The 16,288-nt window shown below is 57.0% G+C and overlaps 1 protein-coding gene across 3 annotated transcripts; it reads left to right on the forward strand.

Moving 5' to 3' along the window:
- Nucleotides 1-54: 54 nt before the first annotated feature.
- Nucleotides 55-15,550, forward strand: TKFC (triokinase and FMN cyclase). Of its 3 annotated transcripts, none has more exons than XM_078148986.1 (18): nucleotides 55-187; nucleotides 1,775-1,873; nucleotides 7,231-7,420; nucleotides 8,489-8,599; nucleotides 8,695-8,876; nucleotides 9,379-9,457; nucleotides 10,366-10,455; nucleotides 10,639-10,673; nucleotides 10,762-10,846; nucleotides 11,704-11,793; nucleotides 12,052-12,168; nucleotides 12,496-12,615; nucleotides 12,713-12,850; nucleotides 13,101-13,207; nucleotides 13,359-13,462; nucleotides 13,568-13,601; nucleotides 13,710-13,799; nucleotides 14,744-15,550. In XM_078148986.1, the coding sequence occupies exons 2-18, from the start codon at nucleotides 1,871-1,873 to the stop codon at nucleotides 15,089-15,091; spliced, it is 1,923 nt and encodes a 640-aa protein (XP_078005112.1). In that variant the 5' UTR covers nucleotides 55-187; nucleotides 1,775-1,870; the 3' UTR covers nucleotides 15,092-15,550. The 3 variants fall into 3 exon arrangements, with proteins under 3 accessions (XP_078005112.1, XP_078005113.1, XP_020823789.2); XM_078148987.1 differs by lacking the exon at nucleotides 55-187 and adding an exon at nucleotides 425-598; XM_020968130.2 differs by lacking the exon at nucleotides 55-187 and having other exon boundaries at nucleotides 630-1,873.
- Nucleotides 15,551-16,288: the final 738 nt, after the last annotated feature.

Below are 16,288 nucleotides of genomic sequence, written 5' to 3' on the forward strand. Positions count from 1 at the left end.
GGCACCACGGGACGGGCGACCCGAGCTCCCCTAGCGGCTCGGAGGGCTCAGCGCGCTCGCCCGGCGCGAAGATGCCGCCTGGCCGCAGGTCCCGCCCCCTTCCGCCGAGCCCCGGATGGAAGGACGCTCTACCCGCCCCTTCGCGGCTCGTAAGGTGCGGAGCAGGCGCCTCGCGGCTTGGCGGCAGGTGAGCTCGTGCGGGGGACGGGGGGGGCGGGGAGAAGAAGAGAGCGCCAACTCCAGTTCCCCCTCAGCCCCTCCCCTCAGAACTCGCGCCCGCGTTCTGAGCCCGCCCCCTGCGCCGCAGTCCCCCAATCCGGAGCCGCGGCCTCCCGCGCCCCGCCCCCTCCCCTCCCCCCTCCGTGCATGCCCGGCTCCTCCCCCAGCTGCTGCCGCGTCGCTGCTCCTGCTTCTCCCGCCCGCCCCTCCGTGCACCCGGGACTTTGGGATAGCCCCTCTGCTTTGCAGGAGCTCCTGGACTCTGCAGCCCTTTTCTGAGCTTGTGCCCCGGCTCGCTTATTAAGCACCTGCTGTGTGCAGAGCCTCGAGCGTGCCCCCGAGGGAGGGAGAGAGCTTTAAGTCCCGGCTTTGGCACTTGGTACCGCGCGCCTTGGCCTTCGTGGGCCTCAGTTTCCCCTTCTGTAACAGGGTAGAGTCGAGTCGGTGTCTGGCGCTCTCTCTTGGGGGCCGGGACGCTGGTGCACGTGCGCGGCTCACCCCGGACGGGCCCAGGAAGTCCTTGCACTGCACGGGAGCGTGACTCGGGAGAGATGGCCGTAGAGGCCACTCAGACACCCCGACAGCGCAGGGAGCGCCCCGACTTTGGGCGCAGTTTGGTTGAAATTAGTCCGGAGCCGGACAGCCACACTGGCAACACGGCCTTCGGCCGCTGCCACGAAGTGCAGCTCGGGCTTGACCTTCCAAAACCCTCAGCATCTCCATCCTTGGATACCGAGGAGGAGGCTGCCCTGGATTCATTTCCGGGGACCTCACCCTTTACCTTTTCACTAGCCTGGAAAAAAAATAGCATTTCTTAATATTTTCAGTTGAGCTAAAAAGAATTTAATATGCTCCCGCACAACGTATGCCTCATTCTGCACCTGTAGTCCACCACCTCTCTGCCACGAGGAAAGAGGCACGCTTCGCCATCGGATCCTCTAACCATTCCTATACCTTTCTTTTGCAGACTGGTAGACTTTGACCCGAAGGGTTTAAATGACATGTTTGAGGTTACGCAGCTAGTAATTAACAGACAGGATTCAGACCCAAGTGCCTGACTCTTTCCACTGCACTGCACTGCCTGCTCCATCTCATTTCCCCAACTCGAGGATGGGGGCAGCTTCTTCCAGGGTCCAAAGAATCAGTGGTTGTTTGCTTTGTTCCCCGGGGCCCCAGGAGGTGGGCGGGGGGAGAAGGAGAGAGTGCTGGGGGATGTCCTTGCCTTGAGTGTCGGGGCCCAGCCCTGCTCCCAAAGACTGGACGTGTGCCCCGGATCGATTTTCTGTGGCAGAGGGAGAGGATTTGGGGCGCGGGCGGACTTTGGTCCTCCTTCCTCTGTGCCTCCCACACTCCAGCGCTGAGCCACGTGTTAGAATTTGGACTCGGACCAGAGTCCCAGATGGGAGCGGGATCCCGGGGTGGGGCGGGGAGCTCCTGCTGGTGCCAAGGTGCATGGCGCGGCTCAGCCCCTTAACAGGACAGCCCCGTTCATCTGGGTCTCCAAATACTGCTTCCACCTCACCGACCCCCATTCCCTCTCGCTGTCTCCTTTCAGCTAAGAAGAGTCCCGGTGGACAAATAACCCCGAGACAGTCGCTGGTTCAGAAGCACTCTTGGTGTATTCTGCTTCCTTCTGGCAATCCTGCCCACCATGGTGAGTTCTTCGGGGCCGGAGGAGGGAGAAGGGAGCTCTGGGCTCAGACCGGTGGTGCCTGGCCTCAGAGCGTGGGCCAGCTAACGGTGGTGGCTGCTAGAAGCTGCCCGACCCAGGGCAGGGCCTCCTCGGACCTTGGCTACCGGTGTGACCGAGAAGCCCCGTTCTAGGCTGATCTGAGTGACCAGGCACCCCCACACAGTGGAGCAGGGGTGCCCCAGAGCTGAGCTAAACAGAAGAGCACGGCACGTCCGCCGGGACCCTGCAGTCAGGAGTGCTGGGCTGTGCCGATTTCAGGATTTCGGTTCAGCAGACACTTAGACTTCTACTACGTACCAAGGACTGAGCTGGGCATTGGGGATACAAGTCCTTGCCCTCAGAGAGCTTACGTTCTACTTGGGGTGGGGGAAGTGAGCGACTACAAAGTATATGCAAAGTAATTTTAGGAGAATCAGGAGGAGGGGGCAGGGAATCAGAAAAGACCTTCCCTAGCCTGGCAGATGGATCACCTCACTGGTGGGAGGCAGCACAGTCATGGGAAGGATAAGGAGGCAGGAGGCGCCCCAGCTCTGTGATTGCGGGCAAGTCCTGTGACCTCTCTGGTTTTCACTTCCTCATTTGTAAAATGAGGGGGCCGGTCTGTGTCACCATCAAGGCTGGCGGGCTAGCTGCGGGGGCACGGTGCCCAGGTCTGGCACTCCTCAGGCTTGCCTGAACTGACCGTGCTGCTGCTTGCTTGTGGTCAGGGCTGGTGCCCTTTGCCTCTGTCCTCCCCTTACACTTGGGCACTTACCTGTCCCTCCCCTCCAAACTGAGGCTGCACCTCAGGTGCCACTGGCCTGTTTGCAGTGGGTGACATCTCACCAAAAGGCAAGAGGCCGCGGGTGACAGGCAGGATCCGAGGGACGTGAATTCAGAGCTGGAAGAAGCCCCCTCATTCATCCCCCTCACTTAGCGCAAGGTTTAGAGTCAGGGGACCTGGCTTGGCTACTGCACAGCAGGGACCTTGAGCGCTAAGCCCCTTAACTCTCTCTGCCTCAGTTTACTCCTGTGTAAAATTGGGGAGAGGCTCTGGAAAGAGCCCTTCCGGCTCTTGACTCTATGATTGCTACAGTGCCTGCCATATAGTAAGTACTTAATAAATGTGCGTGGGTCGGCCGATAGGTTGATTCTGTGACTCCTCTGGGCCTCAGTCCCCTCATCTGTAAAATGGGGGAGATGGCCCGTATACCTCTGAGGTTCCTTCCAGCCATTAACAGACCCAAGCCCATAGCAGGGCCAGAAAGGCTGTAATGTCGCCTTTCATCCACCAGAAGGCATTAGTGGAATAATAGGAATTATTATCCAGATAAGATAAATAGCCAGCATTTCTATAGGACTTTGAAGGTTTGGGGAGCATTTTCCGGGCCTTGGTTCCCATTTGGCCCTCTACAGTGGAGACAGGCCCTGCAGGCTGACCTCCAGCCCATCCTCTGTCCCTCTCCTTGGGGGGTCGTTGGCTTTGGGGCTCCAAGTCTGCCCAGGACCCAGGCTGGCATCCCAGCAGGAAAGGCTTCCTGGCTCCTAGGACGGGATTCTGCATTGGAATCCTGGCCCTGTGGGACCTGAAATCAGCCCTTTCACTTCTCCAGCCTCGGTTTCCTCATCTGGAAAATTTGGGGATCCATTCTGCCTCTCAGTCTGTGATCCTGTGAAAATCAGTTTCAACAGATCATTGGTCCAGGGACCAGTCTGGCTGGAGCACCTTAGGATATTAGGCAAGATCATTACGTACGTTAAGGAGGAGTCATGTAAAGTAAGTCTGGAAAGGAGCCCAAAAGGTAGGCCGAGGGGCTTACGTGCCAAGCTGAGGAGTTTATCTGGTCCCAGGGGCCATAGGGAGCCAGCAGAGAGTGTTCAGTAGGAGTATGATGGATGGTAACTAGTGTGGGGCAGCCAGAACTTTGGCCCACGATAGAGAAATTTAGAGGGTGCTGACAGCCCTTGTTCTCCTTCAGCAGGTAAAAACCTTGAGCTTAGTACCCAATTAGCAAGAATAATCAGCTCCGATAGCTGCAGTCCAGGTGAACTCTGCCCTGGCCCACCCCACCTCCCTCTCTCCCCCTGAATGAAAATGCCCTTGAGTGTCCCAGGGTCTCTGTCTCCTGCTGCTGGGCAGTATTTCAGGTTATTTCCCCCAGAGTCCCAAGGGCTCATTTTGTAGTGTTTGCCCCAGGCATGAGAATTGCTAGTTCCAGCTCAGTCTGACCTCATGCCTCAGCCAGACGTGCGGTTGAAGGCTCGGAGGGAGGAGGGACGGAAGCAGAGAGACAAGAGTCTCTTGTGATAGTCTAGGTAAGAGGTGACGAGGCCCACACTGAGACAGTTGGCTTTGGGAGCGGAGACAAGGGGAGACATATCGTGCAGACGGAATTGAAAAGACTTGGATGTGCTTACCTACTGTGTCAAGAGAACAGCCCCAGATCCTGCCCCCAAGGAGCTTATATTCTATTGGTAGGAAAACAGTACATGCCCAGAAATTTAATTATGAAATAGATACAAAGTAATTTCCCAGGGAATGGCACAGGTCTAGGTTACCAATAGAATGGGGCCTCCAGAGAACATAATGAATGGTCAGAATAGCCTGGTGGGTTGGAGCTCACCCGGATGGGCAGGAGGGATTGGCAAGTGGCGATCAAAGCAGGGAGCTTTGGATGAGGCAGCCTGTCAGTCAAAAGCACACAGATTCCGAGTGGAGCCATCAGGCAAGAGGTTGTCATGCCTTTCACGGTAGCAGTGGTAATATTGATTTAAATATCAGTCCTGAGCGAGAGGTGGAAAGATGGCAGGTAGGGAGGGGGAAGGACACAGATGATAGAGTAGGACCGGTGTCAAAGGCCAGGATCAGTGGAGTTCTGGGGCCTGGCCGAGCCAGCACAGGCAGATTGGGTCCCCTGAGGGATACAATCACTTTCAAGATTTGAAGGGCAATCCTGTGGCTGGCTGTCTTCTTAGTTCCACCTCATGAGCCCCCACTAGGGTGCTTCCCATAACCATGAGATGGTAGATTTAATTCTTTAACAAAGGCATTTACTCAAACAGCATGGCAAGAATGTTAGTTACAAAGCATTTCACTCAAAACTGGTATGTCCTCTCTCACAAATGCACAAAGGGCCTCTTAGGAAGAGTGGGCATGAAATGCAAATACAATGGTAACCAGGCCCACGTGCAGGGACCAGAATTCACAAGTCAAGGGAACTCACAAGTGAACAAGGGCTCCATGTCCTTTCTTTCTCAAGAGCAGAGGTGTTAAACTTGTGTCCAGAACGAAATTAAAATGTCATTGGGGGAGTAGCCAGGTGGTGCAATGGATGGAGCACTGACCCTGGATTCAGGAGGACCTGAGTTCAAATCCGGCCTCAGACATACAACACTTACTAGCTGTGTGACCCTGGGCAAGCCACTTAACCCCATTGCCTAGCCCCCAAAAAAATGTAATTGGGAAATGTTTAACAAGGTAAATAAAAACGACAGTGTTAGTTTGTAGTTTTATAAGTCAACACAGGCCGTGGAGGGCTGTTTCCATTTGTGTTTGACATTCCTGCTCTTAAAAGTCCTCAGTTCACTGCAGGCCATGGTATGGGTAAGAGCTGAGCGTCTCCACCTCTCGCTCCTCACAGGTGAGCTATCTCAGCTGCCTGGACCAACCCAGTGTTGGCACAGGTCGTGGAGGTCCTGAGAGCGTGGTGGCTACCCAGCTGCTGGTCCAGGAGGACACATTGAGGCAGTTCAGTGGTTACTGTGTGGAGCCCACAGGGCTGATCTCCCCAGGGCGAGCCTGGACCAGGCAGTTACCGGGCCATGGGCTCCTCTCCAGGCACGAGGTCCGTGGTTCACACTTTGATGAGTGGCTGCGGCCATTTCCAGCTTTAGCCACTGGCTTTGGGAGCTCTACAGTCGGCTTTTCAGCTCCACTAAAGCAAAGGAAAGACCCTTAGTTTAGGATTAGCAGAAGCCTCTTCTCTTTGAGTCCCTCAGGACCTCAGCTCTGAGATTGTCACCCACAGCAGAAGACAGGAGACGCCTTATCTGTCCTGGCTCAAAACCCCCTTCCCTCAGTAAGCCACTCTACCTTTCCTAAATGTGATCAGTGTGATGTGAATCCAGTCAATTCTACCTCCCCTACTTCTGCCTAGGGTCACCTAGGTGGCACAGTGCACAGACCACCAGGAAGACTCATCTTCCTGAGTTCAGATCCAGCCTCAGACACTTACTAGCAGTGTGACTCCAGACAAGTCACTTCACCGTGCTTGCCTCAGTTTCCTCAACTGTAACATGAGCTAGAGAAAGAAATGGCAAACCACCCCAGTATCTCTGCCAAGAAAACCCCAAATGGGGTCATGGAACGTCAGCCACAACTGAAATGTCTGAACAGCAACTTTCTAGATTTAGTGGGGAGCCCGGGGACAAAAGTGTGGGTGTAGTTGGTACTCTGGAGCTGGGGTAGCCGTCTCCAGGGCTTCTTCATATTCAGTTGGGTTTTTCTAGGTTCTCTTTCCACTTGCACGTCTCAGTCTTTTGGAGACTCACTAGGACATCCCCTCCACCCTCTCCTAGTCTCCCCCATTAGAATGAGCTCCTTGAGGGCTTGGTATCTCCCTCTCCCCATCTAGCCCAGTGCCAGACATCCTTCACAAATGCTTGTTAATTGGCTGAACCGGGCCTTAAAGGAAGAGTATTTCAATCCATTTGGCTCTGGACCAGGTCCTGGAGATGCAAAAATAAAATCAAGCAGCCTCTGCCCTCCAGAGAGACTTCCACCAGGCCTGGAGGGAATAGTCTGTGTGAGTTCAGAGTGAGGAGATGGTAGAATGACTTTGGGAAAGGCAGAGCGGGTACATGAGAAGAAGACTCTGAAATAAGGCGCAAGAAGCGGGTAGAGTCAAACTGAGCAGGGCCTTGAATGCTGGGCTAATAATGAGAAGGTTTCCAAAGTACTTTACATACCTACGTTATTTCATTCGATTCTCCAGGTCCTATGAAGTAGGTGCTATTATCATCCCCATTTTATTTTATTTTATTTTATTTTATTTTATTTTATTTTATTTACTTATTTTTAGGCAATTGGGGTTAAGTGACTGTCATCCCCATTTTACTGCTAAAGTTGCTGAATCTGAGATTGCTGCCCAGTATCCCACATCTAGTAAAGGTCTGATGCAGGATTGAACTGGGTGGTGGTTCTAAGGTCTCCCCAATGCCACTTTGCAGTTCTAGCCTAAGGAGTTGGAGGAGAAAGAGCCCCAGAGACCACAGTGGTTCATTGAAGGGTAAATGTTTCTTTTGGGGGCATCCTGACTCCTCACTCTCTCTCCCAACAGTCCTCCAAGAAGCTGATGAATTCTGTGACAGGCTGTGCCGACGATGCCCTGGCCGGGCTGGTGGCCTGTAACCCTGACCTCCAGATTCTACAAGGACACCGAGTGGCCCTGCGCTCTGACCTGGAGAGCCTGAAGGGACGGGTGGCCCTGCTGTCGGGTGGGGGCTCTGGCCATGAGCCTGCCCACGCAGGTGAGTGGCTGGAGAAGACAAAGGGCCCACGCCAGGTGGAGGGCTTGGGGATGAGGTGCAGGAGGAGGCGGGGAGGTTAAGAGCATCGGGGACCTGAGACCCGACGGAGAGAGAACCAGACGCAGTCAGACTGGCGTCTTCATTGTCCCCTGCCTGGTGCTCTGCCTGTGCTCTCCTCCTCACTTCCAATGCTGTTTCTCTTTTTTAAAAAATTAGTTCGTTTCTAAAAAATAATTAACTCATTTATTTTTAGTTTTCAATATTCACTTCCATAAGATTTTGAGTTTTAAATTTTCTCCCCCTCCCTCTCAAAAAAATTAATTTTTAAAAATTTAATAAGCATCTCCTCTCCCTTCTACCCCCTTCCCCACATTGGGGGGGAAATAAGCATAATCTAGAGAACTGTATCCCCACTGTGGCCGTGTCTAGAAGTGTCTGTCTCGTTTCCCATCTTTTTGTGTCCGTCATCTGCCAGGAGGCGGGAGGCCGCGTCATCCTCTGTCCTCTGAGGATGGTTATCGGCATGGTCGGGTCACTGTAGTGACCAGAGGTCTTAGCTCCCTCAGGGTGCTTGGTATTCAGAACCTTGTCTCTGTTGTGTAAGTCATTCTCCATTCCCTCTGCATCAGTTCACACAAGTCTTCCGAGGTTTCTTGGAAACAGTGACGCTCACAGCTTCTGAGAGCACAGTAGTATCGTTATATTTATGTGACGTGCGCTCCTCAGAATTTGGTCAGGCTGGTCCTGGAACGTCAGGCTCGCCAGGAAGAGCCTGGGTCACTGCCGTACTTCCCCTCCCCGCCCCCCCAGAGGCGTCCCTTGTGTGGCACCTTAGGCAGAGGCTCACGTGGGCTAGTCCGGGATGGTGCCTGCTCCGTGTCTTTCCTGAAGCATTTTCACATGTGCTGATCTTGTCTTCCCAACAAGACAGGAAGCCCTTCAGGCTTCTGGACTCCCCAGAGCTCTGTGTAAAGGGCAGAACTGCTAAGAACAGAGAAGTGGGGTGGGAGCCAGAGGGATGAGGACCCTGCAGGGCACAGCCCCTCACCTTCGTCTTTCTCCCTCCAGGTTTTATAGGCAAAGGGATGCTGACCGGGGTCATTGCCGGTGCGGTGTTCACTTCCCCCGCAGTTGGCAGCATCCTGGCCGCGATCCGGGCGGTGGCTCAGGCTGGCGCAGGTATGATGGGCTTGGTGCTGCAATGTTTCAGTGGCCTTGGGGAGTGGAGGGCAGGAGAGGTGAGGGCTTGCTGACCACCTCTGTGGCTTCTGCAGCGGGGACGCTGCTCATCGTGAAGAATTACACGGGAGATCGACTCAACTTTGGGCTGGCCCGGGAGCAGGCCCGGGTGGAGGGCATCCCGGTGGAGATGGTTGTCATCGGCGATGACAGCGCCTTCACCAGCCTGAAGAAGGCGGGCAGGCGGGGCCTCTGTGGCACGGTGCTCATCCACAAGGTGGGAGCTTCAGGGAGCAGGGTCTGTTTGTGTCTTGGTGCCCTGGTGCCCAGTGCACATAGTAGGCACTTTTAGTAGGGGTTTGGTGAAGGAGGAGGACTCCTCTAGGACTCCTGCCCTGGGCCTCACCCTGTGCCATGATCAGCTGCGATGGGGTGCCCTCTTTCACCCCTCCCTAGGATTGACAAGTGCAGTCAGAGCCAGAAGGTGCCTCCCAGCTCAGCTCAATGAGAGAACTGAGGCCCAGAGAGGGAAGTGACTGGGCCAGGGTCACACAGGTAGTAGAAGAGCCAGCGCTAGTACCCAGGTCTGCCCCTTGAAATCCTCCCCTCTGACAGATCCCTTCAGGAGGGTCAGGCCCATTGGCTGTGACTGTGACCGTGAGGGAGGCACCTCACCAGGGAGGGCTTCTCTCCTTTGCCCCTTGCCATCACCCCTGCACTCCCTGCCCCAGACCGTGGAGTCACTCGTCCCTTCGGGGCTTGGCCCCGTGTTGGTACAGGTGGCAGGTGCTCTGGCAGAGGCCGGCATGGGGCTCGACGACATTGTTCGCAGAGTGAGCGCAGCTGCTGCTGCCATGGGTGAGTGCTGGCCTGGGGGTGGGGGCCCAGGGGTGAGTGCTGGCCTGGGGGTGGGGGCCCAGGGGTGAGTGCTGGCCAGGGGTGGGGGGCCAGGGGTGAGTGCTGGCCAGGGGTGGGGGGCCAGGGGTGAGTGCTGGCCAGGGGTGGGGGGCCAGGGGTGAGTGCTGGCCTGAGGGTGGGGAGCCAGGGGTGAGTGCTGGCGGGGGGGGGGGCTGGGGAGTGGGGGCTGTGCTTCCAGGGGTAAGTGCTGGCCAGGGGTGGGGGGCCAGGGGTGAGTGCTGGCCTGGGGGTGGGGGCCCAGGGGTGAGTGCTGGCCTGAGGGTGGGGAGCCAGGGGTGAGTGCTGGCGGGGGGTGGTGCTGGGGAGTGGGGGCTGTGCTTCCAGGGGTAAGTGCTGGCCAGGGGGGGGCCAGGGGTGAGTGCTGGCCTAGGGGGCTTGGAGGGGCTGCTGCCAGGGGTGAGTGCTGGCCAGGGGGGACAGCCTCCCCATCCCCTGGGAGGAAAAGGAGTATTATGGAGGGAACAGGACCTTTCTGAAGGCAGGATGGAAACGCTTGAGTGCTTGCAAACTAAACTGAGCTGTCAGGCTGAAGGGTCCGGGGGCTCCTGCTCTCAGGCGCTGGCATTCTGGCATGTCCCGGCTCACCCCCATTCCCCACTGCAGAGATCCTTAGGCATATTTTATTTCCACCTGCTGGGTCTTTCACCTAGCCAGGGCCTCCCCCCATCAAGTGCTGCAGTGATCTGGGGCTGGGCTAGAATGTGCAGCCCACAGGGTCATCCACAGCAGAACAGGCTCTCCTCAAATGATTAAACTGTTGATTGGTCAAGCTCTTCCTCTGTGGACATCTGCTGCCCTTTTGTGCCCACACTGCTGGTAGCCACATGTCCTGCCCTCTTCCTTCCTAGGCACCCTGGGGGCGAGCTTGTCCTCCTGCAGCGTCCCAGGCTCCAAACCTACCTTCCAGCTTCCTGTTGATGAAATGGAGCTGGGCTTGGGTAAGGATGTGCACCCTGCATCCCCAGCAGCCTCTGCGTTTGTCTGTCCTCTCCCTCCTGTGGCACGGCCCATTGGGCAGACCCTCGTCCCGGGGTGTCTGTAGGCTGGACACTGTCTCATCTCCACTCACACTGGGGATTTCACCTGGTGTTCCCTACAACCTCGATGTCTTCTTTCCCCAGGGATCCACGGGGAGGCTGGCGTACGTCGGCTGAAGGTAGGTGGGTGCATGCTTGCTTGGCGCTCACATTGCTCCAGAACAGGGTCTGGTCCAAACCCCCCTCACTCTTCCCTCTCACGGGCAGATGGCCACGGCGGATGAGGTGGTGAAGACAATGATTGACCACATGACTGACCCCTCCAACGAGTCCCACGTACCGGTCAGGTCTGGTGAGTCGTCTGTCCAGGGAGGCTCCTTCCATCTCCCAGCTGGGCGTTATACGAGGATCCTCCTGCCCCTCGCCCACATCTCCTCAGCTGTCAGGTCCTCCCATGGCCTCATCTCACATGCCCCCTTCACACTGTCCACACGACCACCATGTTAGTGCCGTCCCTCATCACCTGTCCCCTCGACCATCAAGGCGGGCTCCTCCCTGGCCCCTGACTCACCTTCATCCATAGACCGTGGCCAGAATCAGTCTTGACTCATCCCCATCCAGCCACTCAACTCTAGTGGCTTTCTGGGAATGGCCTCTGGGATAATACTTCCGTGTGGCTTTCAGGGCCCTACACAGCCTGGCACCAACGTATTGCCCTGCCTGCTGGACGTTGCTCTCCCTCTCGTACTCAGTCAAACTGGCCTTCTCTCTGTTGGCCACACATGGCGCCTAATCTCCAGCCTCCACACCTTTGCTCTGGCCCTCCCACGTGCCTGCCCCTCGGAGTGTCCCAGAGCTCACTCCCCTCCTTGGGCCTGCTGGCATCCTCCCTCCTTCCCAGACTGCCTTGTACCTGACTCCCTCGTATACATCTGTAAAATGGGCATGGACAGTGTTTGCGAAGCACTTTACAAACCTTCGGGTGCTGCACAGAGGCTGTTAGGCTGTTTGTAGCATTCCTTTTGTGCATGATGGACACATTCGTCCCGTTGGCCCCTTTGGAACGGAAGCTCCTGGTCAGGGGGGACTGTTTCATTCTTTGCCTTCACGCCCTCAGCGCCTAGCACAGACCATGTGCTTAATTAACCACTTCCTGTTGAGACAGTGATTAATTTGTGGGGGCTGCTCGCCCCTGTGCGATGCCCACAGGCTCTTCGGTGGTGCTGGTTGTCAATAACCTGGGCGGCCTGTCTTTCTTGGAGCTGGGCATCATGGCTGATGCAGCAGTCCGCTGCCTTGGTGAGTCTCAGACTGAGGGGGGATGTCCCCTGGGGCACCATCTCTACACTGGGAAACTCGGAGCGATGTTAGGAGGCAGTGAAGGGGCCCCCAGGAAGGTGCCCCTCTAGAGTGAGGTTGGTGGGGCTCTCTCGAGGTCTGCTTGTTACCCCTCGGCCTCTGCAAGGCCTCTGGCTCTACCGCCCTGGCTTTTGTCTGGGGTCCTTTCCCCCTCCTGTGCCCTCCTTCCCCATGGCCGCCTTCTGCTCTGGATTCTAGAGGCCCGTGGTGTGAAGATTGCCCGTGCCCTGGTGGGCACCTTCATGTCAGCACTGGAAATGGCTGGCCTCTCCCTGACCCTCCTGCTGGTAGATGATGCCCTCCTTAAACTGATAGGTGAGGAGCCCAAGGCCTGAACTTCTCCCCATGGGCTGAGGGTCCCGAGGAGGCTGGGCAAACACAGCCCTTCTCCTACGTCAGGGGCAAGGTGAGGGACTCGGTCCTCCGGAAAGCTTACTTCCAGCTTTTCCTTCCTGTTGTATTTGACTAGAGGGGAAGGTGGGGTTGGGCTTCTCAAATCTTTCCCCACTCTCCCGCAACCCCCACGTCCTCCTCTCATGAGGGAAGAAGGCTGGGAACCTCCACTTCCCCTCGTCGCTCTAGCTCAGGCAGGCGAGCCATGTGGCTGTGCCAGGCCTGAGCCTGCCTCCCATTCATTCCCAGATGCTGAAACCACGGCTTCGGCCTGGCCCAACGTAGCCAGAGCGCATGTGACAGGTCGCACCCGGAGCCGGGCAGCGCCTGCCGAGAAGCCAGAGGGCACCGAGCCGACGGCGACGGGAGGTACCCTGCCCACCTGGCCGGGGGGTGGCATGGTGGGCTGCTCAGCCCCAGCTCTCTGGCGCACTGGGCCCCCTCCCAACTGGCCTCTCTTTGCCAGGTGCTGGCTCCCAGAGGGCAGCTGCCATCCTGCAGCGAGTGTGTGCCACCCTCCTTGGCCTGGAGGAACACCTGAATGCTCTGGACCGAGCTGCCGGAGATGGCGATTGTGGCACCACCCACAGCCGAGCTGCCAGAGGTCACTGCCAGAGGGACGGGCGAAGGGATCAAGGCCTCTTGGGCCTCCACTGGCTCCTGGTCTCCAGATGGGAGGATCTCCCAGTAACCTCCCACCCAGCCCCCACTGGTTCTTTCCCTTGGGTTTCGGCCCCTGGTTGACTGTGAATGCTTCCTTGGTCTTGGCCTAGGGAGTACTGGGATCCAGGACCCCTGGGTTTCCCCCTTTCCCCGGCCACCGCATCGCTCAAAGTTTCTCTTTGCCCTTTCAGCGATCCAGGAATGGCTGAAGGAGGGCCCACCCCCCAGCCACCCTGACCAGCTACTCTCTGGATTGTCGCGGCTCCTGCTGGAGAAGATGGGAGGTTCATCAGGGGCGGTGAGTGCTGGGGAGATGAGCCTGTTGTCAGGAGAGCTGGGGCAGGGGCAGGGGTAGGAGCCAGGGAGTCCTCAGGCCAAGTCCGGTACCACAGGCACCACGGTAGAGGCCGAGCGCTCACAGCCCCCTCGGGTTTGATTCTGGTCCCCAGCTCTACGGCCTGTTCCTGACTGCGGCTGCCCAGCCCCTCAAGGCCACGCCTGGCCTCCCCGCCTGGACTGCTGCCATGGATGCTGGCCTGGAGGCCATGCAGCGGTGAGTCGCTCCTCTATGCCTAGGAGATGATCTCTCTTCCCTTCTAACTTGGTAAACATTGGGAGGCTGTGGCTCACTCGAGGCTCTTTCTGCGTGCCCTGACAGGTACGGCAAAGCTGCTCCTGGGGACAGGACCATGGTGCGTATGCCCTCTGCTCTGCTGCCCCCTCCTCCTCGTTCCCTTCGGAGCCCCCCAACCACCACAGGGCCTGCCCATCTCAGGGTTCCTCTCCCTTGTCTTGGGCAGCTGGACTCGCTATGGGCCGCAGGCCAGGAGCTCCACGCCCTAAAGACCCCGGGGGCTGACCTGCTGCAGGTGCTGAGCAAAGCGGTCAAGGTGAGCCAGTCAACGAAGCCTGGAGGCCGGGGAGGCCGACTCGGCCTTGTGACCCACTGAGAACATCTGTCATGCCCTAACTTGGGGAGGAGGGCAGGGAGATCATCCGAGGCTAGGCCGGAGCAGGAGGAATGTCTTGGGACAGAGCCAAGCCAGCAGGTACCTGGGAAGCACTACCATATGCCCAGCACTGTGCTGGATCCTGCGGCTGCAGAGAGAGAGAGAACAGAGGCAGTGTGGAGCAGTGGCTAGAGCCCTGGACTTGGAGGCTGGAAAATCTGAATTCAAATCCTGCCTCAGACACTGAGAGCTGTGTGACCCTTTCTGTGCCTCAGTTTCCCCATCCTGGCCTCTCAACGTCCCTTCTCTCTCTAAATCCTAATGCTTTGATCCTGTGGCACATTCTAACACGTGTGTCTGTATGGGGAGGGATGTCTGCAGGTAAGCATGTACGTGATGGTTTGAGGAGGGCAGAGCAGGCTCGAGGGGCCGAGGGCATCAGCCCAGGCTACCCACAGAGGCTGGCTCGGGAGCTAAGCCTGGGAGGGGAAGCTGGCGAGGTATCCTGGGCCTCGGAGGTGAGGAGGGAAGGCAGCCTGGGCAGAGAAGAGACGGGGCACTGCAAAGGAGTTTAAATCCTAGAGGTGAGCGGACTGACATGGTCAGGCCTGAGCTGTAGGAAGATGAAGAACAGAACCTCTATGGGGGCCATGGGGGGGGGGCACCAGCGCTGGAAGGAAACGCGTTTGGGCCATGCAGTGACCCAGCACACGCAGCCATCCAATGCTTCTTCCTGGTAGAGCTGCCAAAGGTACCTAGTGCCAAGGCTTCGGGCATACTGGCAGAGATGGAGCCGCCAGGGCCAGCAGGGCAGTAGGACTGCATAGCTAGCCTGCTGCTCCCAAACTCAGACAGGAACAGAGCCCCTGTGCCTTCTCCTGCAGAGTGCCGAGGCCGCGGCAGAGGCCACCAAAAAGATGGAAGCTGGAGCTGGGCGAGCCAGTTACATCAGCTCGGCCAAACTGGAGCAGCCGGACCCCGGGGGCCGTGGCCGCCGCCGCCATGCTCCGGGCCATCCTGGAGACGTTACAGAGCCAGAGCGCGTGACTCTCCTTCCCCATCCAGTCCCGTCCCTCTCCCCAACCGCTGCTGTGCAGCTGCTCAGGGCCCACATCCTCACCTCCACCTCTCCATGGCGTTTGGTACCATGGCCTCTGCCTAGCCTGAGGCAGCCTCCCCTTTTTTGTGAAAAGGACCCCTTTGCACAATCATGTTTTAAATGCACAAAATAATCAGATCACAGAGGAAATCAAGTATACTGCAATATAAGTATCAAAATAATAATTTTTCCTGTTAAGAACTGCTCTCGAAGGCACCGTCCCCCCAGTCATCCAGGAAGCCCTGATTTTAACACCCAGAACTAGGCAGGCTGTCCCTGGCCAAGGGAAGACTGGCTCTGGAGCTCTGAACGGTTCCTCAGCCCTGCTCCTTTGGGCCTTGCCACAAAAGGCCGTGTTGGCTCTGGGCCTGACCGGTTCTGCTCCCCATCATCCCCTCTCCTTCCAGGGAGGGCGGAGCAGAGTCTGGCAGGATCCCAACTCCTCCAGATGGTCAGCCCTATGCCTCAGTGATAAAGACTCTTCCTGTACCTGTCAGGGTGAACATGTTTTTAAGGATCTCTCTTTGTAAGCCTTTTTGTCAATAAATAGGCAGAGGGCTAACCCCAATAAATCACGTCAAGCTGCAGCAAATTTGGTGTAATGTGGCGGCTGCCTCCTTCCCTACCTGCCCTGCTATGCCCACTGGTTGCTCAAAGCCTGAGCCAGAGGTGGAGATGAATCCCACCGGCTCATCTGCAAAGGGTCAATCTCTTAACAGCCATGACGGATGAGAAGTGCCAGATTTGAACTTGGCACCCTGGGATTTCCACTCTTTGGAGCACATGCCCAGTACAGGCAAGAATGCCGATGGGGATATCTAGGGCAGACAGAACCCGTTTGCAGGTACAGTGAGTGGCCAAAGAACCAGATGTGTCTCAGATGGGGGCAGGAGGGCCAGAGGACCCGCAAATTCCACTTTGTTGTAGGCTGTGAGTCATGTACAAGGCCAGTCCTCTCATCTTCCCAAACTTCTGCCTCTCATCAAGGGTGACTTTGGCTAAGTTCTGGCCTGACCAAGAAGAGGAGGGGGCCAAGTCAGTCACATAGGCCCACTGGGCAGAGACTTGGGCACATCTCCAGGGCCTCACAGTGGCACTGTTTTGTAACGGAGTATGTAGTTGATGGACAAAAGAGAGAGAGCCTGATGGGAGCCCAGGTGGGCAAAGGCCAGTCTCCATCCAGGTCCTCTCCAACCTCAGTTGGGCTCTCTCTGATGACAATAGCCGTGGCCACACAAAATGGTCTCGAAGCATTTCATCTGCAGGACATTATGGGGTCTTGAGCCATGCTTTACGACACGTCGGCTATCTTTGAATATAAAGCAACAGC

The sequence above is a fragment of the Phascolarctos cinereus genome, unplaced genomic scaffold, assembly GCF_003287225.1.
Source record: "Phascolarctos cinereus isolate Bilbo 61053 unplaced genomic scaffold, phaCin_HiC Scaffold_9;HRSCAF=440, whole genome shotgun sequence".
NCBI lineage: Eukaryota > Metazoa > Chordata > Mammalia > Diprotodontia > Phascolarctidae > Phascolarctos > Phascolarctos cinereus.

Excerpts from the sequence above, each read along its gene's own strand:
- TKFC (XM_078148986.1), top strand. Across the intron at positions 11,794-12,051 it reads TGCAGCAGTCCGCTGCCTTG|AGGCCCGTGGTGTGAAGATT; the intron begins GTGAGTCTCAGA and ends TCTGGATTCTAG. Across the intron at positions 12,169-12,495 it reads TGCCCTCCTTAAACTGATAG|ATGCTGAAACCACGGCTTCG; the intron begins GTGAGGAGCCCA and ends ATTCATTCCCAG.